At 37.6% G+C, this 26,763-nt stretch overlaps 1 protein-coding gene across 1 annotated transcript; it reads right to left on the bottom strand.

Moving 5' to 3' along the window:
* Nucleotides 1–1,165: 1,165 nt before the first annotated feature.
* Nucleotides 1,166–26,602, bottom strand: herc3 (HECT and RLD domain containing E3 ubiquitin protein ligase 3). Its single transcript, XM_084396372.1, has 25 exons — nt 26,482–26,602; nt 24,746–25,068; nt 22,200–22,359; nt 20,263–20,339; nt 19,941–20,162; nt 17,698–17,789; nt 17,324–17,454; nt 16,022–16,176; nt 15,762–15,835; nt 15,185–15,309; nt 14,333–14,392; nt 12,569–12,680; nt 11,836–12,025; nt 11,550–11,713; nt 11,242–11,355; nt 10,802–10,825; nt 10,627–10,716; nt 9,664–9,834; nt 9,395–9,538; nt 7,295–7,461; nt 4,370–4,433; nt 3,837–3,919; nt 2,678–2,861; nt 1,754–1,856; nt 1,166–1,508 (listed from the first exon to the last, which is right to left on the bottom strand). Exons 2-25 carry the CDS (start codon nt 24,969–24,971, stop codon nt 1,300–1,302), a joined length of 3,141 nt encoding a protein of 1,046 aa, XP_084252498.1. The 5' UTR covers nt 24,972–25,068; nt 26,482–26,602; the 3' UTR covers nt 1,166–1,299.
* Between the last annotated feature and the right edge of the window lie 161 nt (nt 26,603–26,763).

The raw sequence follows: 26,763 nt of genomic DNA, 5'->3' as shown, positions 1-26,763 counted from the left end.
CAGCATATGACCTTCCTGTGAATCAACAAGAGGGATTAAATTGAAAGCGGCAATGGACTCACCGGAAGAACACAGCTGTTAGAATATTCACATTTGCTGGATTTAAACAATTAAAATCCCATAACTAGTACACGTCATACATCACCCAGTAGTTATTGCTGGATCACATCCTCAATTAAACCCCATATCATTCTAAGAGAAATCTGTTCCCATCCATCCCCCCCCCAATGTTAATTAAAATATTTCTGAAAAGCAGCTGGGCATGGCATGCTCATGCATGCCTATTATTAATAAGAGAAATTTTTATGCTAATGACTTGCTACTGTACATAAAAGGAAAACCGTTGGAATGAATTCAGGAGGTGCGTTAATGCTTAACGTCCGATTTGAGCGTGGGCTGAAAGGGTGAAGGAACAAAAGGGGTTAATCAAGTTAAACCTTTTAATGTATTGGTCCTGTAACTGTCGGGACTGGTGTGTTACAGGTGAAACTCGAAAAAATTGTGCAAAAGTTAATTTATTTCAGTAATTCAACTTAAAAGGTGAAACTAATATATAGAAAATGACATGCAAAGTGAGATATTTCAAGCTTTTAGTTGTTATAATTTTGATAATTATGGCTTACAGCTTATGAATATTTGCAAAATATCTGAGATTTTGAATTTGGGGTTGCTGTAAGCCATAATCATCAAAATTATAACAAATAATGGCTTGAAATATCTCACTTTGCATGTAATGAGTTTCACCTTTTAAGTTGAATTACTGAAATAAATTAACTTTTGCACGATATTAAATTTTTTCGAGTTTCACCTGTATCTCTATCATCTTGAACCCGGACGAGCCCCCAATTTACAAGGTTGTGGTGGCTCTTTCTGAATTGTTCTATAGTGTGCTGTTGGTGGGCATTTCATATGAATTTGATCCACTTTTGTTTACTTCAAGTCAAAATGGCAAAATAACATGGTCTGGACACGGGCAACCTATCGGATTCAAAAACAATTATACTTTAAAAAAAATATATAAAGAAAGTCAAGTCTTTAATTTATTTAGCCACCTACTCAATCCCAATCTTATAATTTACTTTTGTCATTTAAAAAATATAAATTTTAGAAGAAAAACAAAATTTGTGCACATCTGGAGAAGCAAACCAAATAAGCAAGTCTGTAAAAATAGGACAATAACAGATTTACTCGTATGAGATTTCCGGATGTGCTCTTCTGTGGTTAAATAAATGCGAGAGCAGCGTTCGTTTCCATTTCTCCACAGGTTTAAAGTGCAGTGTCAGCATACAGAAAGCCACCTCAGACCAGACTGAAGCCCTCGTACTGCTCCACGGCTTGTGTGAGCCGGCGCCGCAGGGTCTCTTTGGTCTGGTAGCAGGGCATGTCCAGCATGTTATAGCAGGTGTGAGCCACAGGAAGGTAGTGCTCTTCCGTAGCAGTGGACTGGAGGACGATGCGTAGACTGGCCATGCCGTGGATGGGGATGCGGTCACTGCCGGTCAAGAACACTGTTGGAGGACAAAAAAAAAAAGGCGTAGTCACTTCAGCACAAAGATCCATTGTGCATGAGTGAAGGGACGCATGAAGCACCGCCCACGCAGGAGTTACTTTCAAAACTTTGCGAAACTTCAATCTCTCCTCTGCAGTTTATGGAGAGGAGGTGCACAATATACAGTTCTGGTGTACATTCCAGGCGGTTTTATATGATATATATTCAAAAGCACAAACCATTACGCAGTTGTCTCTCACTTACATAAGAACTGCTTTTTTTTCTCCAAGGGAAACTCATGAAACACCTCCCAAAACATCTGAACTGTCGGGTGAGATGCGGAGAACTCGCCCTTGTAGGAGGCATTCTGGGAGAAAACAAAAACAAAACACAAGTTTAAAGGGGTGGTTGATTATGATTTCACTTTTCTAACTTTAGTTAGTGTGTAATGTTGCTGTTTGAGCATAAACAACATCTGCAAAGTTACGACGCTCAAAGTTCAAAGCAAAGGGAGATGTTTTCTTTTAAATGAAATTGCTTTTTAAGGACTACAACAAACGGCTGGTAGGGACTACACGACGTTCCTCTCGGGTTAGTGACATCACCAACCCTACAATTAACATAAACCCCAACCCCGGAACACGATTTACAGATTATCATGACAGAATATGCTAATCAATGACTAGAAGATAACTACACATCAGCTACATAAATGCATCAACTAACCATTCAGAAACGTCCTGTTACCTCTACATGTTGTCACTTCTTCTTGAGTCTCTCCATCTGACTCCGGTTTGAACATAAAAGGCTAAAAGTTTTTTAAATTTCCAGTGCATGTCTGTGTCATGTTAAAGGACACAAACTGTTGAAGCTCCAACCCTCTGTGCCGGGAGCAGCAGCTCATTTGCATTTAAAGGGACACACACAAAAACGGTGCGTTTTTGCTTTCCCTCAAAAAGTGGCAACTTTAACATGCTATATAAAAATATCTGTGGGGTATTTTGAGCTAAAACTTCACACACACACTCCGGGGACATCAGAGATTTATTTTACATCTTGTGAAAAGGGCATTATACCACCCCTTTAATATGAACATTAATAGGGCGCTGACGCTCAACATTAATATGAATGTTGAATTTGTGTTGTATGTGTGTCTTAAAGTTGTTGGAGCACAGCTCTGTGTCCCACCTTCTCCATCTCCTCCCAGTTGTAGTTGTTGTTGCCCACCACCATGGCCATGAGCTCAGAGGGCTGGAAGAGAGAGAGGATCTCCCCACCACAGACCTTCAGGAAACCGCTGGAGAAAGCCGAATACAGCTCCTGTACGGCATCACTGAATACATACTGCAGATACGCCTGAACAAACTCCTTCCTGAGAGGAAAAAAACAAATCTTATAAACACAATTTTATTAATATACATTTTTTTCATTAACGTTGCATCTAGCATTTTCATTGAAGATCAAGAAAATTAAGCACATTTTTTTTACTCTTATTATTACTGTATTGTAGAAAAACCCTCACTCGTTAAAAAATTCAAAAATAATTAATATTATTTAAATGTAGTTGGAGCATTTGTTGTAGTTTTTTTTTAAATGATGATCTTAGTCATTTTTTACTAAAGATGATGCTTGTTATTTAGTGATAATGCTTATGTTAATAAAAAATCTGTACTAACTAATGAGAATCTATAATCACAGGAAATAATGAGCAAAAAAATCTAATAAAAATTAAGCATATCTGCCGAATGTCCAATGCACGTCCCAGACAGTGAATTTAGATTGATAATCTGAGCTGGGCTAAAGGCCTGTAATATCTTCAGGAGGTCATATAGCAGCGTCAGGTTTGCTGGAGATTGTGATCTGAGCTTGTGTGTGTGTGTGTGTGTGTGTGTGTGTGTGTGTGAACGGGCTTTGATCTGAGCTCAAGATGATTGGCCCTCCGCCTAATCTCACTGTCAGACAGCAGGACGCATGCACATATGCACACAAAACACAAATGCATGATCCAAACAAACCCTTTTTCAATTCTTACAACCTCTACTTAAAGTTTTACCTGACATACACACTTTATCGCGGCAACAATTCCTCGTGCATCACAAATGTGTGTGCATTTACATGTTTTGTTTTTTTTGTTTTGGATTGGATTTGTGTTGATGCAGTCCCATCTGTTCCTGCAGCTTCTGAAACCGTGCAATTTTGTCCCCGCTGACAACACACCTACTCACACACACACTCTCACTCTGTCTCTCTCTCTCTGACAGACACTGAAAGATGGATCACAGGCAGGAACAACATGACCTCTTTCAGACCTTCATTTAAAGAGACACACCACACTCTTTATTCGCACCTGTTCGTCTTGTCCACAGCGACGTTCTTCCCACCCTGTATCAGCTCCTTGACCTCTGTGATCCCATAATATTCTCTTGTAATCTGTGGACACAGTTGTTACATTTATATATTCATTTACTGAAAAGTCTAAAGTCAATTTCAGACGTAATATTGTCAAAAGCTTGAAACATACTGAGATTGTTTCATCTTTACTACCGCCCATCCATTACTCTAAATCATAAGTCACAAAAACATCTGTCGAATATCGTTCTATCATCCGACAGGAAACGTTGATGGAACATATGGCAAGTGAGCAAACTCTCTTCATCTTCCACATGTAAAGCACACACATTCGAATACGCGTCTTGGCAGCATGTGTGTGATATCAAGGATAGGTTCAGTTGAATTTGTTGATTTACCAAAACAGTGAATTGTAAATTTCTCTATAATATGAATTAGATATCATTCACATTCATCTAATCAGACAAATGCTCTTGACTTGATGTGGCCTCATTTGAGGGGTTACATTTAATTTGGTGTCCAGTTACTTACAGCAAAGTTCAAACAGAAGGTCTCCTCCACATCTCCGTCAAAGTCCAGCAGCTGCTGAAGACTCCTGCAGAAAATATGACAGATGCGTAAGCCAAACTTTCATATTATCAATGTCTCCTTTTATCTCTAGAGTCATCGACGGGCCTTCGATTGTCTTTCTCTCCTGTAATCGCAGCTAAGAGCTCACCAGCTGCAGGGTGTAAGAGCAAACCCCTGGCTTACCCGAGCAGGGACAGGGGACGCACATCATCTCCTACTTTTAACAAGTGACACTCTTCTGCCTATGACATTATAAACCACTTATAAATCATGATGTTTGCTTTTTTCATAAGCAGCCAGTCCAACTCAGAAAACAGATTCAACTGAGGTCTCAAAACAAGGACTAGCACATGTTTATAGCTAGCTACATGAATACATCCACTTTACGTTTAAAGTTAGTAACATTTAAAGGTTTAAACTTAAAATTGAAACTTTATTGCCCTCTTGAGTACTGAGGTTTGTTTCCACCAGTCTGTTGTGATTGGTCTACTCTGCTCTGATTGGTCAGATGGCCCAGTCTGTTGTGATTAGTCTACTCTGCTCTGATTGGTCAGATGGCCCAGTCCGTTGTGATTGGTCTACTCTGATTGGTCAGATGGCCTAGTCTGTTGTGATTGGTCTACTCTGCTCTGATTGGTCAGATGGCCCAGTCTGTTGTGATTGGTCTACTCTGCTCTGATTGGTCAGATGGCCCAGTCTGTTGTGATTGGTCTACTCTGCTCTGATTGGTCAGACGGCCCAGTCTGTTGTGATTGGTCTACTCTGATTGGTCAGATGGCCTAGTCTGTTGTGATTGGTCTACTCTGCTCTGATTGGTCTGATGACCCGGTCTGTTGTGATTGGTCTACTCTGCTCTGATTGGTCTGATGACTCAGTCTGTTGTGATTGGTCTACTGTGCTCTGATTGGTCAGATGGCCCAGTCTGTTGTGATTGGTCTACTCTGCTCTGATTGGTCTGATGACTGAGTCTGTTGTGATTGGTCTACTCTGCTCTGATTGGTCTGATGACTCAGTCTGTTGTGATTGGTCTACTGTGCTCTGATTGGTCAGATGGCCCAGTCTGTTGTGATTGGTCTACTCTGCTCTGATTGGTCTGATGACTGAGTCTGTTGTGATTGGTCTACTCTGCTCTGATTGGTCAGATGACTCAGTCTGTTGTGATTGGTCTACTGTGCTCTGATTGGTCAGATGGCCCAGTCTGTTGTGATTGGTCTACTCTGCTCTGATTGGTCAGATGACCCGGTCTGTTGTGATTGGTCTACTCTGCTCTACAGCACGTGTTACAGCCTGGAATTACTGACGACTCGTTTAAGGCAGTTCAGAATCAGTTATTTCTTTTGTTGAGACAATAGCTCCATTTATCCTACACTTTGAACTTTAAAACTTTGCAGACCTTTTACATTCACAAACAGCTATATTACACACTATAGGAAAGGTAATATACGAAAAAGCATAATAGGGGCACTTTAATGCTGCTTTCAGTTAACAAATTAACTTTAAATTAAACGGCAAATTCATTTGTGAAAGTGAAAAACAACACAAATACATTAAATAAAACCTAAATTCAAAACTATAACAACACTGGCCTCTATTTGCATACTTGCTATTTTGAGTCAAATAAGTTGAGTATTCTCTTCAATTTCATGTTGCTGTAAATCTTGTTCCTTAGCTGCTGATCAGATTAAAACCGACCACGGATAAATCCAACAATTTGGCAGGAGTGTCAAACACATCTAACTGAGAGAAAGCCAATTAATCCTAGATCCTTTTAAATGCATTAGCACACAACAAAATCATCTGCCATGGAGTTGTAATTGCCAGGTCAAGGTCTGCTGATGGCTGTTTTCATAAGGTGATATGACTCATGAAATGTGGGAAAGACGCAAACCACAAACACTATTACAGGCTTGAACAGGCCATCAACTCTGAGCCGGCTGGTCTCTCCTTCTGCAACCATTTAGTGGTCTGATGGTGACTCACAAACTTGAGCTGTTCAAAAAGCTTTTTGGGTGGCTTTTAATTAATGTTACATAAAAAAACAACCTGTTTATGTAACCAAGTGGCAAAGGACACAGAGCGCAGGGCAGAAAGAAAGACAAAACAGTTCCTCTTCACTGGCCTGTGCAGTCCGTTTAGGACTTCGATTTCTCAGTAAAGCCTCGGGGGTCACAGGAACTCCATTGATTTGGTCTAACGAGGGCAGTGATACAGTGTTCTGTGGGAGGCCGAGCTGATTTGATCAGCGAGTGAGGACTTTTAGTGGAAAAACAACAACATGTTGCCTACAAGAGCTAAGTGGTACAAGTTTAGATACAGACAGGCTTAATTTGAACCTCTGGAACACCTATTTTAAAGAATCCCCTACCTCATATAGAGAGCTACAGTGAATTAGAAGATTTTCTGTGAATCATGGCTTTAATTATGATCTTTATGGACTACGTTTATGTCATTTTTGAACATTCGTAGTCATGACAGAATTTTAATTTTTGAACAAACAATCCCTAAAAGTCACCCCTGAAATAAAAATAGACGATTCTTATTTTTTATGGAATTTATGGAGTTTTATTATATTGACTATCAAAGATTTATCTGTGCACATAATTTTTCTTTTTTTTAATTCATGTGTCAACATCTCTAGTCTGATGACGGGTTTACTGGCTGGCGCGAGGGAGGGACAACCTGTCACTCACATGAGATCATCAAATAACAATCCACCACCATCCAATCAATTCCCAATTAATAAAATCAAGTCCCGGCCTACATTTTTTCTTGTTCAAGAAGCCGTTTAACTTGGATATATGTCACAAAAGGGAAGAAAAGAATATCACGTCTTCTATTTCATGCCGACTTTAAAGACAAAGACAAAAAAAGTATCATGTTTTATACCTTCCCTCTGTAGGCGAAAGCTCTTTCAGGTCATCCAGGGTGGGCGAAACATCCAGAAGCTTCTTGTAGAGCACCAGGGGAAAGTGCAGATCCACCACAGTAGAGTTATAGATGGCCAAACCGCAAATGATCCCAATCAAGTGGAACCAATTGTGCTCCACAAAACACTGCAATGCAAACGCACACACATGAGTTATACATTAAAATACTTCTGCATACCAATGCCACCAAGACTCCTTTATCTAAAAGCCATCTTTCCTTTACAACCCTTTAATTATTCAAGAGTGTTTGTCAACAAAATAAGATCTCGCCAGCAGTGAAAGTAAATTAAACTCATTAAACTCTGTGCAATCACGTGTACTCCTCATCTTAGTCTTGTTTTGTACACAGCTGAAGTGCCCTTGAAAATCATCATGCCATAGAGAAATCCAGCAGGATCATCATGTTTGCATGAAAACAGCTGAGCTGTCCCGGATTTTTCAAAATCACCAGGCCGATAAGATTATCTGTTGATGTTCTCAATCACGCAGCACTTTGAGAAGCACCTACTGTATAGAGAGCATTAGTGCCCGCTCTTTTTTTCAGTGGCGTTGAAAGTATTTTTCCATTATTTTTTCCCATATGGTTTTTTTTTTTTAAGTCTTTGTCAAATCATTATAAGCCATGAACCAAACCAACCAGCTACGAGGTGAATCACAACATTACAAACTCTGATGTGAAGCAAAAAAGTATTTGAAAACCATAAAAAAAATCAAAAGGCACTTTATGGCTTAAAGAAATAGTTCACTCAAAAATGTCTTTCTTCTGCTGAACACAAAAGAAGATATTTTAAAGAACATCAGTAACCAGACATTTGATGGACCCCATTGACTGCCATAGTAGGAAAAAAAAATACTATGGAAGTCAATGGGGTCCATCAACTGTTTGGTTACTGACGTTCTTCAAAATATCTTCTTTTGTGTTCAGCAGAAGAAAGAAACTCATACAGGTTTCATCTCACTCATCTCATACATCAACTTGAGGTTGAGTAAATGATGACAGAATTTTCATTTTTAAGTGAACTATTCCTTAAAGTGAGGGAAAGAACTACAATCCAATGAAGCATTGCGAATGACAATAAAAAACGATGAAGAAATATAACACTATTAATTTAAAGGTGCTGTATGTAACTTTTTCACTCTACTAAAGCATAAAAATACCATAATATGTTTGCATATATTGAGGAAACATGCTAAGTTCACATACTCGTTTCTCTGAAAAACACTTCTACAGCCAGTTATTTTACTTTGAAATGTGCGTTTCCAGGCTGGAATGTTTGTTTTTGTTTTTGGTCTGATACTGCACGTTGCCAATTTTCATTGTCCATTGCACTCGTCCTGTTACGTGTTCTTAAACTGTCAACCCGTGTGAGCGCCGTCGAGTCTGAGGAGGAGGGGGCGGGAGAAACGACGATCTCCGATATTTTGAATTGGACTGCAGTACCTATTTTAACCACTAGTTGTCATTCTTACAGACTAAGCTGTTGATTATCTCTATAGAAACAATATATTTTAAGTGTTTTGTATCATATTTTGACAGTATAGCAAGTTACATTTATGTTATTTGTAATTACGTCATTCACGGTGCTTCATGGGACTTCATGGGACTAGCTGTTCGGTGCAGATCGCTTTTTGATTGGTGGAATCTTCTGTACTGCATCATGGGTAATGCAGTTTTTCACCACAAATTCAGCAGTAAAACAATTATTTAAAAATAAATACACATAAATCTGACAGATGGCTTCAGTACAATCTAAACAAAACCATCGATTAACAACCTCTGAACTCACAGTAGGTCTGTCTTTAAAGATCTATTTCCTTATGGAGAAAATTAATGGAGTTTTTACTTCCCAATCCTGAATGTTGCACACTATGAAGGCCATAAGCAGTTCGTCCTTCAGGCTCAAACATTTCAACTGATATTAAGATTTTTGGAGTACCCTGTATATGCAATTAAATTCTGTTTTGCATTCACATTATATCTCCACAAAAAGAAATGCAACCCTTTTCATTATCTTAGTTTAATGTTGAAATCTGTGGTAATAACTAAGGCTGAACTCACTTTATCAGAGAACCACAGCAGATTGGACTCTGAATACTGGGTGAACATGCCGTAGATCGGATCCATCAGCTCTTTCAGCAGGAGTAGGAAGAACTCCTTGGTGACTCCTCCAGCATCTACAGCTTCCTCTCCATCAAAGATGACCTGCAATGATTAATATGTTAGTCAAACTTATGTCTAAGTAGGCGGTTCCTGGCCAAAATATGCAACAATTTGGACTAGAAAAAAATAAACTCTGTGCATTGTGCAATGGGATGACAAACACAAACCTTGAGTGGCTTCTTCAAGTCTACGTCATTGTAGACTGTGAGCTCGCGGAGAGCGTCACTGACTAAGTGGTTCCTGCGTACGTGGAGCACCAGGAAAGGGTTCCTTGCCAGCAAAGGTTCCATAGTCAACAGCATGAAGACGTTGTGCAAGTTAGCGCCGCTTACGGCCATCTGTACAGTAATGAAGCAGGCAAAACAAGTCAAAGAGACTGAATAATAAGAGTCAGATTCATGAACCCTGTGTATTTTTATGAGATGGTAATAGTAATATTCATGCAGAGCACATCCTCTGTATCTGCTCTGAGACCAATGGCAAATCATGTTTTTGCCAGGCTGTAACTGTAACATGAACTAATGTAATATGTCAGCTTTAACTTCTTAGTGTAATAGGAAACATTTTGTTTGTCAAAACATAAAAACATTCAAAGATAAAATGTATAATGCTTATAAATATATGAAAAAATGGTAGGAATAAAATACTATTTGTAAAAGCTAACTATATTTCAAAAGTTTGCTGTCAGTAAGATTTCTTTTTAAAAGAAATTATTACTTTTATTTAGCAAGGACGAATTAAATTGATCAAAACTGACAGTAAAGATATTTATAATGTTACAAAAGATTTAGATTTTAAACTTTTTGAACTTTTTATTCATCAAAGACTTCATCTTCAACATTGATAATGATTAAAATGTTTCTTGAGAACCAAATCAAAGCAAGTAATGGCTGCTGAAAACTCGTTTTTGCATCACAGGATAAAATAACATTTTAAACTACAGCAAAATACAAAATTTAACTCTCACAATATAATTGTACTGTATTTTTGATCAAATAAATGCAGTCTTCTTTCAAAGCATTGAAAAATCTTACCGACCCCAAACTTTTGAACGGTGGTGCAAGTCAAAAACTTGAGCAGTGCAACGACAATCCTAAAAGTTGAGTGTTGAGTTGTGTTATTTCTTTTACCTGCATTTGCAGCTCAGCATCTGTTTGCAGCACGGTTGTCTTGGCTTGCGCGTTCAATATGAACGGATAGGCACATAACGTGACAGAACCCTGGGAAATAAGACTCAGATGATCAAGCTGAGACCATCACAACTGTCTAAAAACAAAATGATATTGCGTTATTAAATCAACAAACCTGCACTGGAGGGTATCGCATTTTCTGCAATAAGACAAAACAAAGAACATATGTTAAATTCTGAGGAACTTTTATTTTTCAGATTTGAGGCGTCTATGTGAAACTATAACATTTTGTGTACATAGTGGGATCTAGTTCATGTTCACATTAACTTTAGCTATGCTTCCATCCACCTATTTATATGCAAATTTTGGGTTATTGCATAAAAAAAACACAGGATGGAAATGCCAAGACGCAATAAATTCTAAAAATGTGACTAAAAAACTTAAGCCCTCAATTAAGGTGGACAATTTTTTTGTTCAATAAGTAGACGTGTATAAACTATGGAGGGAACACAATTTGCAACTTTGGATGGAAACATAAATTTACATGCAAATATATAAATGTATAAATTCATAAATATTAATCTGCAATGGGCCTATGTGCAGCAATATACGCACAATATCAGCTTTGCGCAGAAACCATTTGAGGTAGTCTTCCTGGATGTCCACCAGGGTGGTGATATCAGGGATGTAGAAGTTGTTGTATTCCACATGATGGGCTTTCAGATTGACCTGCAGCAAAATACTTGGATCCATCACTAACAGTAGTTTATCATTCAACAACGCAAGCTAAATTATGCAAGCATGTCTGAAAAAACATTAAAACAGCAATTCAGCTGGGGAATATTCAATCAAATAGCTTATTAATAAGTAGTTTATCATTTACTCATTGAAAGTGAGATCTGTTGTGTGGATTTTGGTCGTACCTTGTGTAGTTTCTCCAGCAGTCGAAGGGCGGCACTGGTGTAGCTCTCCATGAACACAGGCACCAGTAGCGCCTTCCCGCCAGTCAACAGAAACACAACGATGCTTTTGTACATCTCCACTAGTCTGGAGAACACCTCGCAATCCATCAGAGACCACCAGTTATCTGAGAAACAGCACACAGATTCATTTCAAAAGCCTTTTTTGATCTTGGACTTTGATCAACTTTGTAACGAAGCAACGGTTAACGGTGTTTCCAGGCAGTGAAACACGTTGGCGACGTCATACCGAGCACTTTGCTAGGGTTGGCGTCCAATCTGAGGATGGCCATGGCTAGAGGGATGGTGAGAGAGATGTAGTTTTTGGAGTCCTGGAGAGCGGGACATTCGGACAGGATCAGGTAGATCCGCATGGCTTCCACGTCAGGAGGAGAGCAGGGCAGCTGGGGGATCAGGAGACTCTCAAAGCTCTTTGTGGCCTTGAAGAACACATTTGAGAGAGGTTTATAGTTCAAATACATATATATTGATCAAAAGTGACAGTAAAGACGTTTACAAAAGATTTCTATTTCGAATAAATGATGTTCTTTTGAACATTAAAGAATCATGAAAAAGCAGCACAACTGTTTTCAACATTGATAATAATAATGAATGTTTCTTGAGCATCAAATCAGCATATTAGAATGATTTCTGAAGGATCATGTGGAACTGAAGATAGTAATGATGCTGAAAATTCAGCTTTGAAACACAGGAATAAATGACATTTTACAGTACATAATAAAATAATAATAAATATTTCATATTTAATGAAATATGTAAAAACAGTAATGTATAATCAGAAGATTCCTCACATTCGATTGGAAAGTATACCAAATTTCACCCAGTTAAAACACAAACAAGGCTTTAAATGTTTTAGAAACGTGATAATGTTCGCAGCAGAGTAATTGCCTTCCAAGTACGCAGTGTGTATTAAAGACCTAAATAAATGATGGGACAATGGGGACATATCAAAGAACACACACCTGCTCCAAAAGTCTTGCGAAGGCTGGTTTCATCAGCATTTCAAAAAGCAGCCGAACAGCGTTGAAATCGATGCCCGGGACTTTGGGGTTTGTCTTGAAATGTCCGTCGTCACTGTGAAAACAGCGGGTGAAAATTAGTTTCCAAATGTTGGTTTGCAACAAGATATGAAATCTAATACTGTACAATTTACTAATTTAAGAAAAAAGAAATGGTGTTCATTGTCTGAATTAGTTACTATATTAGTTCAAACTATTTGAAAACGTATAACATTTAGTATATCCAAGCAAGGGTGGGTCAACAGATGAGCGAATAGATGGATCTGAGGTGAGGAGATTTAAGGCCTTTCCTCTCCATTGCTCTTCATCTGCGTCTGTCGCTCTGGTGGGATGAAAGCAGGATCACACGCTGGGTGTAAATACAGCCTGATGCTGATCCCTGCACTACACACCAGTGTATTTTAAGCATGTCAGGGTAAGATGGTTGATCTATGATAAACGACTCTTCACACACCAAGAAGGGTTTTTAATATCAGTCCCGGTTGAATGAGATTGCAAGATGTGCTTAACCATAATACAGTTCAGTTCAATTTAATCAATCGGACTCATTTAAATTAGATTCAACTAGATCTGAATAATCTGATTCATTTAGAATTCAATTCAACTGCATTTGACCTATCTGATTCACTATAACTCAATTCAGTTGAATTGAATCAATCGGACTCATTTAAAACTAATTAAATTCAACTGACCAATCATATTAATTTTGAGTAATGTGATTTATTTCAATAAGATATTGTGTTTGGTAAATCTGAGTTATTTAAATTCAATTCAATTAGATTTGATTAGAATGAATTATTCAGATCTAGTTGAATCTAATTTAAATGAGTTTTCAATTCAGTTGAATTTAATCAATCGGACTCATTTAAATTAGATTCAACTAGATCTGAATAATCTGATTCATTCTAATTCAATTCAGTTGAATTGAATCAATTGGACTCATTTAAAACCAATTAAATTCAACTGCATTTGACCAATTACATTAATTTTGAGTAATCTGATTTATTTCAATACGATTCAATTAGATTTGGTCTATCTGATTCATTTCAATTCAGGTGGATATTTTTGATTCAATCAAATCGATCTAATTCAATGAGTTTGATCCCATTCAATTTGTAGAAATAAAGCTGCCCAGTCAGCAGTGCAAATTTCTACAGAAACCTCAACTCTTCAGCTCTTGATCTAGAGTTCATTGTGTGCAATGGAGTCCATGGCACCATGCGTCGCACCAAATGCCCGCCAACCCCGAGTTGGGACATGTGCACAGGCAGAGTTTTAATCAAATATCCAAAACCGCATTATAAAATGAAGACTTGACCTCACAACCCATAATACCCCGTCTGGACGCCAGCGACACCAGTTGTTCCTTATGTAACCAGATAATCTCTTGAAATGCAGTGCAGATTATGAACATCAAGGACTGCATCCGGCAGAACGAGGTTTCTAGAGTCTCTTGTCAGAAAAAGATACCCATCGAGTCATGTTTTCTCTGAAAGAGGGACTGCTCTTTTAAAGACAGAGCTGTAACCGGGAGCCCTGCGGGTGACTGTGAAGAATTTGCCTCCTGACATTAAGCAGAAGTCACCTATGGAAAAATCACAAGCGCTCCACTCTCCATGGTGTCACCCCGTGTGCATATGCTTATTGACGTGGCATTTACATTTAATTAGACTGGGAATGCAAGGGAGGAACATTTTAACTGCTCACCTTTGGTCCAAAAAGCTGGCATTCCAACATGCAGTGGAGGACATCAGGAGTATGATGTCACTGGAAGGGAAGGGAAGAGGTTTGAAATCAGCATCGAAATCATAACAGATACATTATATACAGTGTAAAAAAAAAAAAAAAGGTGTTTTTTTTGTTTTTGTTTTCAATTTAATATCTTCTATCACCTCTGAAATTATTTATTTTCTGCTGACGTAATGCTTGCATGGCTGGGGGGAAATAACTAACCAATATTATCCCAAAAAAATAAAACTAACATGTTTTATTCCCTCACCTCCTGATCAAAACTGTTCAAGAAAGTCCGCTTTTTTTTTTTTTTTTTTTAAAGAAATTGACACTTTTACTCTGCAAGGATGCATGAAATTGATCAAACGAGACAGTAAAACATTTATAATGTTACAAAAGATCCTATATATCAAAGAATCCTGAAAAAAAAAACATGTTTCACAGTTTCCACAAAAATATTAAGCAGGTAATTATCATATTAGAGTGATTTCTGAAGGATCATGTGACACTGAAGACTGGAGTAATGATGCTGAAAATTCAGCTTTGATCACAGGAATAAATGACATTTTACAAATTGTAATAATATTTCACAATATTATGTCTTTTACTGTCTTTTTGATCAAATAAATGCAGCCTTGGTGAGCAAAAGAGACATTGATCTAAAACATTAAAACAATCTTACTGACTGAATGGTATTGTGTCATACAGTATTATAAAGGTTAAATACTTTAAAATGCAGCTAATTCTGATAAAACATTACAAACGTAGAACATTTCTGTAAGGCCTCTGTCATAACTGTAACCGACCTGGATGAAGTCACACACTCACTTGGTGATGCTTGAATCGCTGTTGTCATGCAGCTTCATCCTCCAGCTGTCCAGACTCTCAGAATTAATCAGAGCGATGCTTTTGGCGGTATTCATGATACGGAAATCCTCAGGAAAAAATGAACCCTGTTCTCAAACACACAACGCACACACTTAGAAACGTGTATTTCTAGAATATTATGACCGCAGGGCAAAATTAACTGTGTGTAAAGAAGGGTTTCAGTGTTAATTGGGCAAATTCCTAAATTGTCCTACACAGTATCTAAAGTAACAAAATAATACAAATCACATCGGTGGCAAAGCAGGCAACATCACTCTTTCTGTTGAGCCTGAAAAACCATTACACTGATGTATCGGCGCCACCATGTGGATAAAAGTAGGTACTGACCAATCAACCTTGCAGATAAGATTGATCAAATACATCGCATAAAAGCCTACAGTATGCGCAGGTTCAAACTATTCTCAATTCATGAGAAGATATTGAGGAATACACTGATTTATTGAATATTCTAGTAAAGTAAATGCATCCAAAAAACCAGTACAATATCAGCTGTGGTGTTTCAAAGCAGCAACGTTACCTCCTTGGCAGACAACAACAGGAAACTGTGATCACCTCCACTGTGAATTTTACTGACGGTGTAGCGCTCGGCTTCTGTAGAAAAATAACATATAGAGCGGTCACAAACCAAACTGTCGATCCTGTAAAATGGCGCCTATTAATATCTGACTATCCCTGTCAATCCAGCTAATTAACATTTAGCTTATCATCACCTGTTTAGAGGATTTATTTAATCCATACAGAATGTGACACAATGGCACGGTGATCATATGTACGTACTTGTGTATGTGTTTCCAAAGCACAGGGGTTGGATGTTTCTGACAGGAAGTGGGCTCTTAGCATTTCCTCTGAGACCTGTGCCCAGCTGGCCCTGAGTGTTGCAGCCGAAAGCGTATATCAGGCCTGTGGAGGGCACGAATGCCAGGGTGTGGTGCCTGTGACACACACACACAGAGGCATGCTGTGAAATATCCCATCTCATTCTTACCTGATGACTGACTGCATGCATAATGGTATACAAAAGTCAAGTTGAGATTAATGTTTAATATTACAGCCTGGTATGGTGACTTAGGAGTGAGGAATAAAATAAGTTGCAGAAGATAGTGAGAACGGCAGGAAAAACAACAGGACGCCAGCAAACACAGCTTGATAAACTGTATTTGCTGGCAACACACAGAAGAGCAACAAGGGTTGTATCTGACTCCACACACCCACTTAACTCAAAATTTGTAATGCTTCCATCTGGAAGAAAAGTCCCAAAATATCTTAGAAATATGTATAAACATTCCTTTATACCAGTGGCAATTAGAATATAATATCAAGGGTAATCAACTCCTTGTGAGAATAATTTTATATTGATATATTGTGTATGTGTATAACTCCAGCATGGTTTAAATATATGATATAATACAAATGAATGTACATTCTTTTTTTTTTTCTTTTTTTTTTTTTATTGATTACTGTTTAAAAGTTTGGAGTCTGTAAGATTTTGCAATGGTTTCTTATGCTCAAGGCTGCATTTATTTGATCAAAAATAAAGTAAAAACAGAAATATTTTGAAATATTATTACAATTTAAAATACCTGTTTTTATTTGAATATATTTTAAAATGTAAAACGATCCTTCAGAAATCATATTCTTCTAATATGATGATTTGATGCTCAAAAAAACACATTTCTTATCATTAACAATGTTTTGCTGCTTAATATTTTTGTGGAAACCGTGATATATTGTTTTTCAGGATTATTTGATGAATAGAAAGTTCAAAAGAACAGCATTTATTTGCAATATAAATTTTTTATAACATTATAAATGTACTCACTGTCACTTTAGGTCAATTTAATGCATCCTTGCTTAATAAAAGTATTTTCTTTTAAAAAGAAAAATCTTGATGGTCCCAAACTTTTGAACGACCCTGTAATTAATACACAGTAGCTACTCAAACATACAAAAAGAATTATGTGCATTACCCATACAGTGTCAGTATGTTTTTGGACATGACACAAACGAAAGCTCACACTTTTAAAGAAAACCAGCACATCAATCTGAAACAGATGGACACAGAAATGTACATATATTTACCGCCCACAAGCGATCTGAGACACCTCAGTGCCCATGAGCTCCATAACTCTGCGTGGAAGAGGCTCGTTGTTGGTGGAATCGTGGCCCAGCTGTCCTCTTGAACCGTTTCCAAATGTGAACAGACCCCCTTCCTGAATCAAACACGGCACAAACAGCAATGCTTCAATGCTCAAGATTGAAAATGAAATCGAACAACTTTCAATAGAAAGCTAGTTCAACAGAAATACTTATTAACAGTCACTAAAAAAGATTAAAGATTAAATTAATGGATTGTTCAAATGACTGTAGCAATTTGTCTCTTTCTTAAAAATTTTACATATTTAAAAAATGCTGTTTTTCAGCATACTGCAATAATTTGGCCGTATGATCAATACCTTTGTCAAGGCAGCGGTGTGTTCATCTCCACAGCTGATGTACACCACCTTCTGTGACCGCAGGAACTTGATGTGGCAGGGAACAGCCCGGTCTATGAGATATCAGACAAAAATATGAGGCAGCGTTATGCCAGTCTTTTAAAGAGGACCTATTATGTCCTTTTACAAAGTCTTGGTTTTGTTTTTAGGGTGCACTAGAATATATTTTCATGCTTGAATGTTCAAAAAACACATTCTTTTTCACATATTTTGACATTGTTGCAGCACCTCTCTTCCCAGTCTGTCAGTAACACTCTGTTTAGTTCCTGTCTCTACAGCCCCTTTCCAGGGTTTCTGCAGGGATCTTCAATTTAAATGTAATGCTTTTTAATGCCATTTTTTTTCATTTTTAATGCCATACACAACCCATGACTAACCACGGATATTATATGTATGTGTGTGTGTATATAATAATATATATATATATATATATATATATATATATATTAGTGCTGTCAATCGATACAATTTTTTTACTTGATTAATCACACATTTTGTCCGCAATTAAAAACACTTTCATTTGTTTAGGTTTATATTAGTTTATATATTTTATAATGTAATAATTTCACAGTTAATCTACAAATGAATGTAGAGACAACATACAGGCCAGTCTCACTGATACTAATACAGCTATTGATATCTGGATAAAACTTATTTCTCCCCCCTAATTTTAAACATTAATTATGGCCATCCAACATTACAGTGTAATTGAAAGCTATAATTCTTTTTACATTAGGCTTAAAAAAAATATGACAACTTTTAATTTAAGTGAACAATACTCACATAAACCTATAATAAATGTCATATTTACCTTTGCCCTTCCTAACAGGTAGTATGTACTAGGTCTGGGTCCCCATCCCAGCATCGATCCCGGCATCAATCCCGGGACGTGTTTGCGTTCACACAGAAGGCACTCTAGCAATTTTACGCCAATTTCCCGGGATCAACGCGCTGTGTGAAAGGGGCTTATGAAGCCCTCATTCTGAAAAGAGCAAAGTGCTCTTTGGTACAATGGTGCTCTCAATTGGTTGGCTGGACCAGTATGTTGTAATTTGTCAACCACTTTGAGCGTGTTTTGGAAATGTCAAGCCCCTTAGCATTACCGCGAGTTTCAACACACTACTAACACAACTCCACTAGGCCTCACCCCTTTATTTTGCGTATGCCTTGGGCGGGAATTATTTAAAGGGACACTATGCAGTTTCCGTTTTACGGTTTGTGAATCGCCTCTCATAACATAACATGCTCTAAATGCACGCAGAGTGTATTTTTTTATTTTTTTTGTAATCGCGGCTTTCAACGATTACGTAATCGTGGCATCCGTAATCGTAATCGCGATTAGAAATTCGATTAATTGTGCAGCCCTAGTTTTACTCGAAGAAAGCGCGGTCGGAAGAGTTCAGAGACGGCTCTGCGTGAGTGGTATTTACGACAGTAACGTTAAATACAAGTACTCCACAGCGACTCTAGAGTCTAGAGTCTAGGGTCTAGAGTCGCTGTGGAGTACTTGTACTTAACGTTACTGTCGTAAATACCACTCACGCAGAGCCGTCTCTGAACTCTTCCGACCGCGCTTTCTTCGTTTTCTTCGTCGACTCTGCCATGATTCACGTCTGAAATGCGTGCTAGTGTCTTCCATAGAGGCTGCTTCATATGTTGTTGATGTATGTGATGTAGTACAGTAAAGCAAGTCGTGATTCTCGTGAGATTTGTCGGGGCGCCACCTCTCAAACTTGCATTGCTGGTTTTGCCCCCCCCCCCCCCCCCCTTTGCTATCGGGATGATCCGCCCTACTACGAGTTCGTTTACCATCGAAATGATTTCGAAGCTGTTATTTAAAGGTACAAATCTTGCATTGTGTGCCTTTAAATGAGGGATATTGTGTCGTGTTCGTTCCCGGAAGAAAACTCAAGACAACAATGGAGGCGTTTCAGGGAGTTCAGAAACAGTGCACACTGACATAGAGAATAACTCCCTTTGGAGTGACTTTATGCTTTGTAACTTTGCAGACCTTTTTCATGCTCACACAGCAACATTACACACTAAAGATAGTAAAAAAAAGCATAATAGGTCCTCTTTAATCATATTCAATAGCAAACAAATCCTGGAGCAAACTAAGGTTTGACGCCTTGCTGAAGGATATAAAAGTTTCAATAACCGTCAGTTTCAGCATTCAAACCAACAGACGTGTGTGTGTGTTTTACCTTGCTCGTCATTGAGGCCTAGTTGTCCAGCGCCGTTCTTCCCCCATCCGAACACGGCTCCAGAGAGGGACAAGGCAAAGCTGTGGTCTCCTCCAGCGCTGATGTGAGCCAGTGGGATCCCACACAGAGACTTGAGCGGTTGAGGAGACAGAGTGCTCGGCTCTCCCTTCCCTAAACCCAGCTGCCCACTGGAGTTCTCTCCCCATACGAACAACTGACCGTCTGAGAAGAGGAGGAGAGCGGGAATCTTCTTTTACTGACGCAGCAGGAGTGCAACGGAAAACAAAACGACTGAATCAACAATGAATTCATCTGCTCTTACCTTTTGAAAGTGCTATACAGTGTTGGTTGCCACACATAACTTGGGAGATTCGATGCTCGCACAACTTTTTAATCAACCTGAATAAATAATAATAAAAAGGAATACAGAAAAAATACAGAAACTTATTTAAGAAGTCAAGTTCTGGACTACACCTATCAAATTCACCAGGTTAAGGCAACTCCATTTGAACTATAATGATGATGATGGAGAAGTAATAACCATTCATCATATCATGTAATTGATGACTAGGTTCACGTGGAATGTCATTTTTTCCTTTTCAGTTTCTGCACCAATTGTGGGGGGAAATCTGTGAAATTCTATGGAATGGATTTAACACTTTGATTATTAATTATCAAATTGCAACTCAATTCAATTAAAACCAAGGATTTTTTTTAAACTTCTAAACATAATCATTCCCAATGATATTATATAATTTTTGTATAATAATCAAAAAGATGTATTTTGAGCGAGTTACACATCTGTGCAAAATCCACTGCAGAAGGTATTATATAAATAAATATTAATATTCTAGAGGTACTTTGGGCATTACCATTTTTTTTTTTTTTTCATACTTTCTACACGGATTGTGCCGGGAAATAGTAGTATTCTCTGTAATGGATTTACATTTTTTGATGCATTAATTATTTAAATCAATAGAATATTAAATCATAAAAGAAATGTTTTTTTTCCATCAAAACAAAAACAATCACTCTCAATTATTTTGATTATTTATAAAATAATTATATATATATATATATATATATTTCCCAAATATAATGTGTTAAGTATAATAGTGTTTTAAGAGATACACATCTGTGCAAATAAGATAGTTGGTGCAACAACACTTTCTCATCCACTTTTGTTGTCATAAATTTATAAAAGGTATATTATTAGGACAGACATACAGAATTATGGAAAAGGGTCAAGGGGCTAAGCAGGTTGACCAGTGAATGTTATGCAGCAAAGGGCTACATATGGTTAATTTGTCCTGAGAGTCCAGCACTATTATTGGCAGCTGAAAGCATTATCAAAGCATCCAAATATTTAATAAAGGCCAGGAATCTCACAGTCAAATCCCAGTGGTCTTCATCACATCACAAGATGTGAAACCAAATTAATAACCCTCAATTATTAACTCGCTCTGGTTGTATTGTGCTTGTGAAGTTATTTAGATAACTGAGATGACAAGTGATGAATGTCAGGAAATGCTGTTTCATCTGTTGTGGTTTATTCAGCAATACTAGAGCAAACATCCAATCCACAATAAAACAGAAGAGCTTTCAGTAATAGCACGTTACAACTATCATTAAGTCTAAACCCCTGCGGTGAGGAAGGTCCCATGCAGAGACCCCCCTCACGAGGTTAGGAGCCAATTAAATCCTCATTAGATTACCCTATCTAGAGCAGCCTTTACAATGCAAAGGAAGTCAAATACGAAAAGCATATCTACCACAAAAAAGGATGTAATTGTTAATGTGGTTTAAAATGCATTTACACTGGAATCAAAATAACAGGAAACAACGCATTTCTTGTTTGAAACTTGAAAAATGTGTTCTCATGCAGAGCCAGATATGCATTTAAAGGGATAGTTCACACAAAAATGTGAATTCTTTTATCATTCACTCACCCTCATGCCATCCTCTGTGTATATATGGATGACACAGATAAAAATCTTTGTTTGTGTTGAAATGAAGAAAAAGTCATACGCATCAGGGATGGTATGAGGGTGAGTAAATGATAAGAGAATTTTCATTCCTTTAATTTGCAGAGCACCATATCTATAAACATGTCAAGAAAAGAGTATTTCAAGAAAACTCTGATTTCGACATAATGCATGACTTTGTATTAGGTGTTTTAATCGGACTGCTCTCATTTATAATTTTATGAAACATTTGGATTTATTCCTGAAAACTTTGCATTAAAAAGTGATGTTTTACCTGGGCACACGGACCGCCTCTTCAGCCGTACCCAGACCGAGCTGCCCTACTTCTCCGGCCCCCCAGGCAAACACCTGCCCCTGCTCATTCACCGCCAGAGAGTGAGACTGACCACACGACACGCCGGATATCTTCTGAGCATCCAGAGCTCCGACCAGCTCTGTGAGCACACACACGCATACACATTAGATGGAAATATCACACTCCGGCCTTGATGCTTGCGTATAGACATCATTCATATCCCGTCTACAGATTTGTTTTGTGCAGCAAAAAGTTTGTGATGGCTATATTGTTTTTGACAGATTAAAATAGTAGATTTCCCTGTGCACTACACCATTCAAAAGTGTACACATTTTTTTTTAATACTTTTATTCAGCAAGGACGCATTAAATTGATCAAAAGTGACATTTATAATGTAACAAAAGTTTTCTATTTCAAATAAATGCTGTTCTTTAGACCTGTCTATTCATCAAAGAATCCTGAAATGAAGGGTTTCCACAAAAATATTAAGCAGCAACTGTTTTCAACATTGATAATAATCAGAAATGTTTCTTGAGCAGCAAATCATCATATTAGAGTGATTTCTGAAGGATCATGTGACACTGAAGACTGGAGTAATGATGCTGAAAACTGTTTTTACTGTATTTTTGATCAAATAAATGCAGCCTTGGTGAGTAGAAAATACTTTTTTCAAAAATATATATATAAAAAAAAAAATTAAAAAAACTTACTGACCCCAAACTTAAGGATATACAAACTTTAGTATATTCAGAGTGAAACCAGATGAAGACACCTACTGTAAGTGACCGAATCGCAATGTTGGTTTGTGTGGCATCAAAACAATGTCACATGTAATCTTTCATCATCTCATCAAGATGAACAATACAGGACTGGCTTAAAGAAACCAAAAAAACGAAACCAAAAAAATCCCCTTCGGCATGTGAATGTGGTAAGATGAAACTGAATGCCTACTAACCAAAACAACATCAGAAAAAAAAAAAAGTTTAATTCTCCAAAACAGAATGTAGGGCAACATTTTTCATTGAAGCTGCAGTTCTGATAGAGAAAAATAAATAAATAAATTTGCTCAAAATCTGTTAAGAATTTTAGGCTTTACACAGTAAATATCAGCAACACAGCTATTTGAAAAAATAAAGTAATAAAGAACAAAACGTCACCAGAATGCATTTCTACAATCCACCCCTTTTAGAAACAAATAATATTACATATTTAGAATAAAAAGAATATTGTTTGGTTATTTTCTAGTTTCTAATTTATTTGACTTCTTTTACACTCACATAACAGGACCTTGTAATGAACAGACGTGTGAGAGACCGTCTGCTGCTTGGAATTGTTTTCTTATTAACCGGATTAGCAACTCTGGACTGGCGAGCCCCAATGCATGCTGGATAAAACAAGATCTGCAGTCATCATTGACTGTTAATACACTGTAACACAATAATCATAATAGTAGTCTGATCAAGCAAGCAGTGTTTTTACTATCCCGGCCACGTTGCCTCATTTCTGTGAATAATGTCAATTTCGATTTTAGGTGTGTGCCAAAATATAATGTGGTTACATGGCATTGTCACATTAAAAGACACGGGGCATTAAACTTCATCAGGAACATGAGAAATTAATATTTAAACGCAAAGTGCTACATTCATTAAAAAAGGCAAAGATGTGCAAAGACCGAAAAACCTTTATTACATCAATTATTATGGCATTGCATGAAAAGAAACCTTACATAATGCAAATATAGGCGTATTGTGATAAAAAAAATGGGAATCATCAACTAAATCTGAATGTTCATATCTAATTGTTGGGGCATAAGCACGTCCCGAAATATCATATTCTTTTTTTAATAGTTTTGAAGCATAATAAATCGGTTTTAAATGTTCAAATCAAATTTCTGTGGAATAACAGGTGTGGTATGAATATTCTAATCTATTTTTTGAGCATAATCATCAAATTCTGAACGTTCAAATCTAATTGTTGGGATATACGCACATCTGTAGCGTCAGTGCCATGCTCCATACTGTATGTTCAAATTGAATGTATGAATTGTTGGGGCATAATAAATGCATCCTGAAATATCAAATAGAATTTTTGAAAACACACTGTATATGTATTCCGAACATTCAATTTTTTAAAAGTTTGAATGGAATTCTGGAACATCACTGCCATGTTCCATGCCATATGTTCAAAATTAATTCATGGCCTTCTGAACATTAGAATTACATTTTGAAGCATTATAAATAGGTTATAAATGTCTGAATCTAATTTCTGTGAAACAGTAGGCATGGTACGAATATTCAAATCTAATTTTTGAGCATCATCAACAAATTCCGAACGCCCAAATCTAATTGTTTGGGCATCATAGGCATGTTACATAATATAAATCTTTTGCAGAGACATGAGCATTCTGAACATTCGACTTTTTTTGCGCAATACTGGCGCGTTCTGAAAGTTTGATTCAAATTCTAGAGCTTCACTTTCATGATCCACGCTGTAAAGCATGTTCAAATTCCGTTTATGTCAGTTACCTGGCCTGCATCCTCGCTTGTCATGGCCCAGCTGACCGCTGCTGTTGGAGCCACAGGTGTATACGCTCCCATCATGCAACAGGAAGAGCGAGTGTTGGCTGCCGCATGCCACTTCTTTAAGACCCCTCCCGTCAAACATGCAACAGCTCCTCGGCTCAAAGAAAGAAGCCTCTGACGCGCCGATGCCCAGCTGACCCGAGACACTGCTTCCCCAGCACAGCATCATGATTCACACATAAAGAGAGAGACAGATGGAAGGATCCGGAATAAGGGAGAGCTCCTAGGCTGTGCCGCCTTGTCGTCTCCGCCTGTAAACGACGGATCTGGAACAGAAGAAAAAGTCTGGCATTAGAGACTGGGAAGCAAATAGGTGTGAACTCGGTGGAAGGGAAGAGGTCACACCCTATTCCTGTAAATGACAGCTAGTGTGTAATGCCAGATACTTGAGACTAGAACGCAGATCATAAACCACCTGGTGTAGTTCCATTAAAACCAGAGATTCACAAATCCAATTGTCCGAATGTCTACCGAATCATCACAATTGACTTTATTCACTATGTGGAATGTACTATATGTACTAATAAAAGTGAGCATTTATAGACATAAATAGAGGACAGTTATTATTTGACTAAACCTACCTACACGCATAAAGTACATACTGTGAAGAGTGATGTATATAAAAATACTGAAGATATAAAACCAAAATTATTTTATTGCACTTGGCACGTTCCAAAAGTTTGTGTCATGTTCCATGTGTTCCATTTTCGTTCAAATTAAAGAAAAATTCTAATTGAAGGCATTCTAAATTGGCTGAGCGTAATTTCTGCTGAATCATAGGCATGTTCTGAACATTCGAATTTAAATTTTGAGTATCATCAACAAATTTCGAACGTTCAAATCTTACTGGGGCATCATAAACCTGTCTCGAAATATCATATTCAATTTGATCTTACATTAAATTTGAAGAGATATCCGTTCGATTTTATGTGCATTACTGGCACGTTCTGAAAGTTTGAAACGAATTCTAGAACATCACTGTCACGATCCAAGCTGCACGTTTAAAATGAATTTATGGAAAAGGTACGTTCTGAACATTAGAATACATTTTTGGAGCATTATAAATGCGTTCCGAACATTCGAATCTAATGTCCGGGGAATCATAGGCGTGTTCTGAACATTCGGAACAATTTTTTGAGCATCATCAACAAATCCCGCACCTTCGAATCGAAATGTTAGGGCATCTTGTCGCGTTCCGAAATATGTTATTACATTGTTGGGCGTTCCGAACGTTCGACTTTTTGCGTATTACTAGTGCGATTTTTGGGCGTCAACAGTGCATTTCGAACGTTTTAATCCAAAGTGCCTATAATGTCTGCTCTCTAGGTTGCTAGCTCACTAACTACTAGGTTTAGAAACAGCTGAAATCTTCCATATGTGGGTCCAATCTGTCCAATATGAGTTCGGCCTGTAAGAACAATCCTGACATATTTCAGTTTCATGTAAGTCAAAACAAGCTGTAGTTCATATACTGCGGACATTAATGCTTAAATATCTGACCAGACTGTCTATGCATTAAATACAGTATCTCAATACTAATATTCAGGATAATGTCAGAACAAACTAACAACGCAGCGGCACTGGCACTCATCAAACTCTCATTTTCTATCACGCAAATGCAATTCTCTATCTGACACAAGTCAAAAACAAACATGTTCTTAGGTAGCAGATAGTGTTACCTGGTAAAATGCATTTCGTCTCCTGTTTATTTGACCGTATATTACTGAAATGGTTTCAGTTTAATGGTTCCGACAAAAACAAGGAAGTTACGACTCAGATTACGGAGTCACTGATGATCACGTGACTCCTGTCAACCAGCTTTAATTTAGCTGGAGTCAACAGAGGGCGACACTGAGTACAGTTTTGTCATTTTGTACATGTGTTCCTGATGTATAATTTTTGGAATATAGTTTAACAACAAACATGCAGTAGGCTATAGAAGATTAACTTTATATTCAGTC

The sequence above is a fragment of the Rutilus rutilus genome (genome assembly GCF_951802725.1).
Source record: "Rutilus rutilus genome assembly, chromosome: 2".
Lineage (NCBI taxonomy): Eukaryota > Metazoa > Chordata > Actinopteri > Cypriniformes > Leuciscidae > Rutilus > Rutilus rutilus.
This window is presented reverse-complemented; position numbering and strand designations above follow the sequence as displayed.

What these genes read in the sequence shown, in the direction of transcription:
- herc3 (XM_084396372.1), bottom strand. Translation starts at nt 24,971, where the DNA reads ATGATGCTGTGCTGGGGAAGCAGTGTCTCGGGTCAGCTGGGCATCGGC. An exon ending in CTTTGGAAACACATACACAA is followed by an intron (nt 15,836 to 16,021) that starts GTACGTACATAT and finishes ATTTTTCTACAG; the next exon opens with AAGCCGAGCGCTACACCGTC. An exon ending in TGCTGGAGAAACTACACAAG is followed by an intron (nt 11,356 to 11,549) that starts GTACGACCAAAA and finishes ATTTTGCTGCAG; the next exon opens with GTCAATCTGAAAGCCCATCA.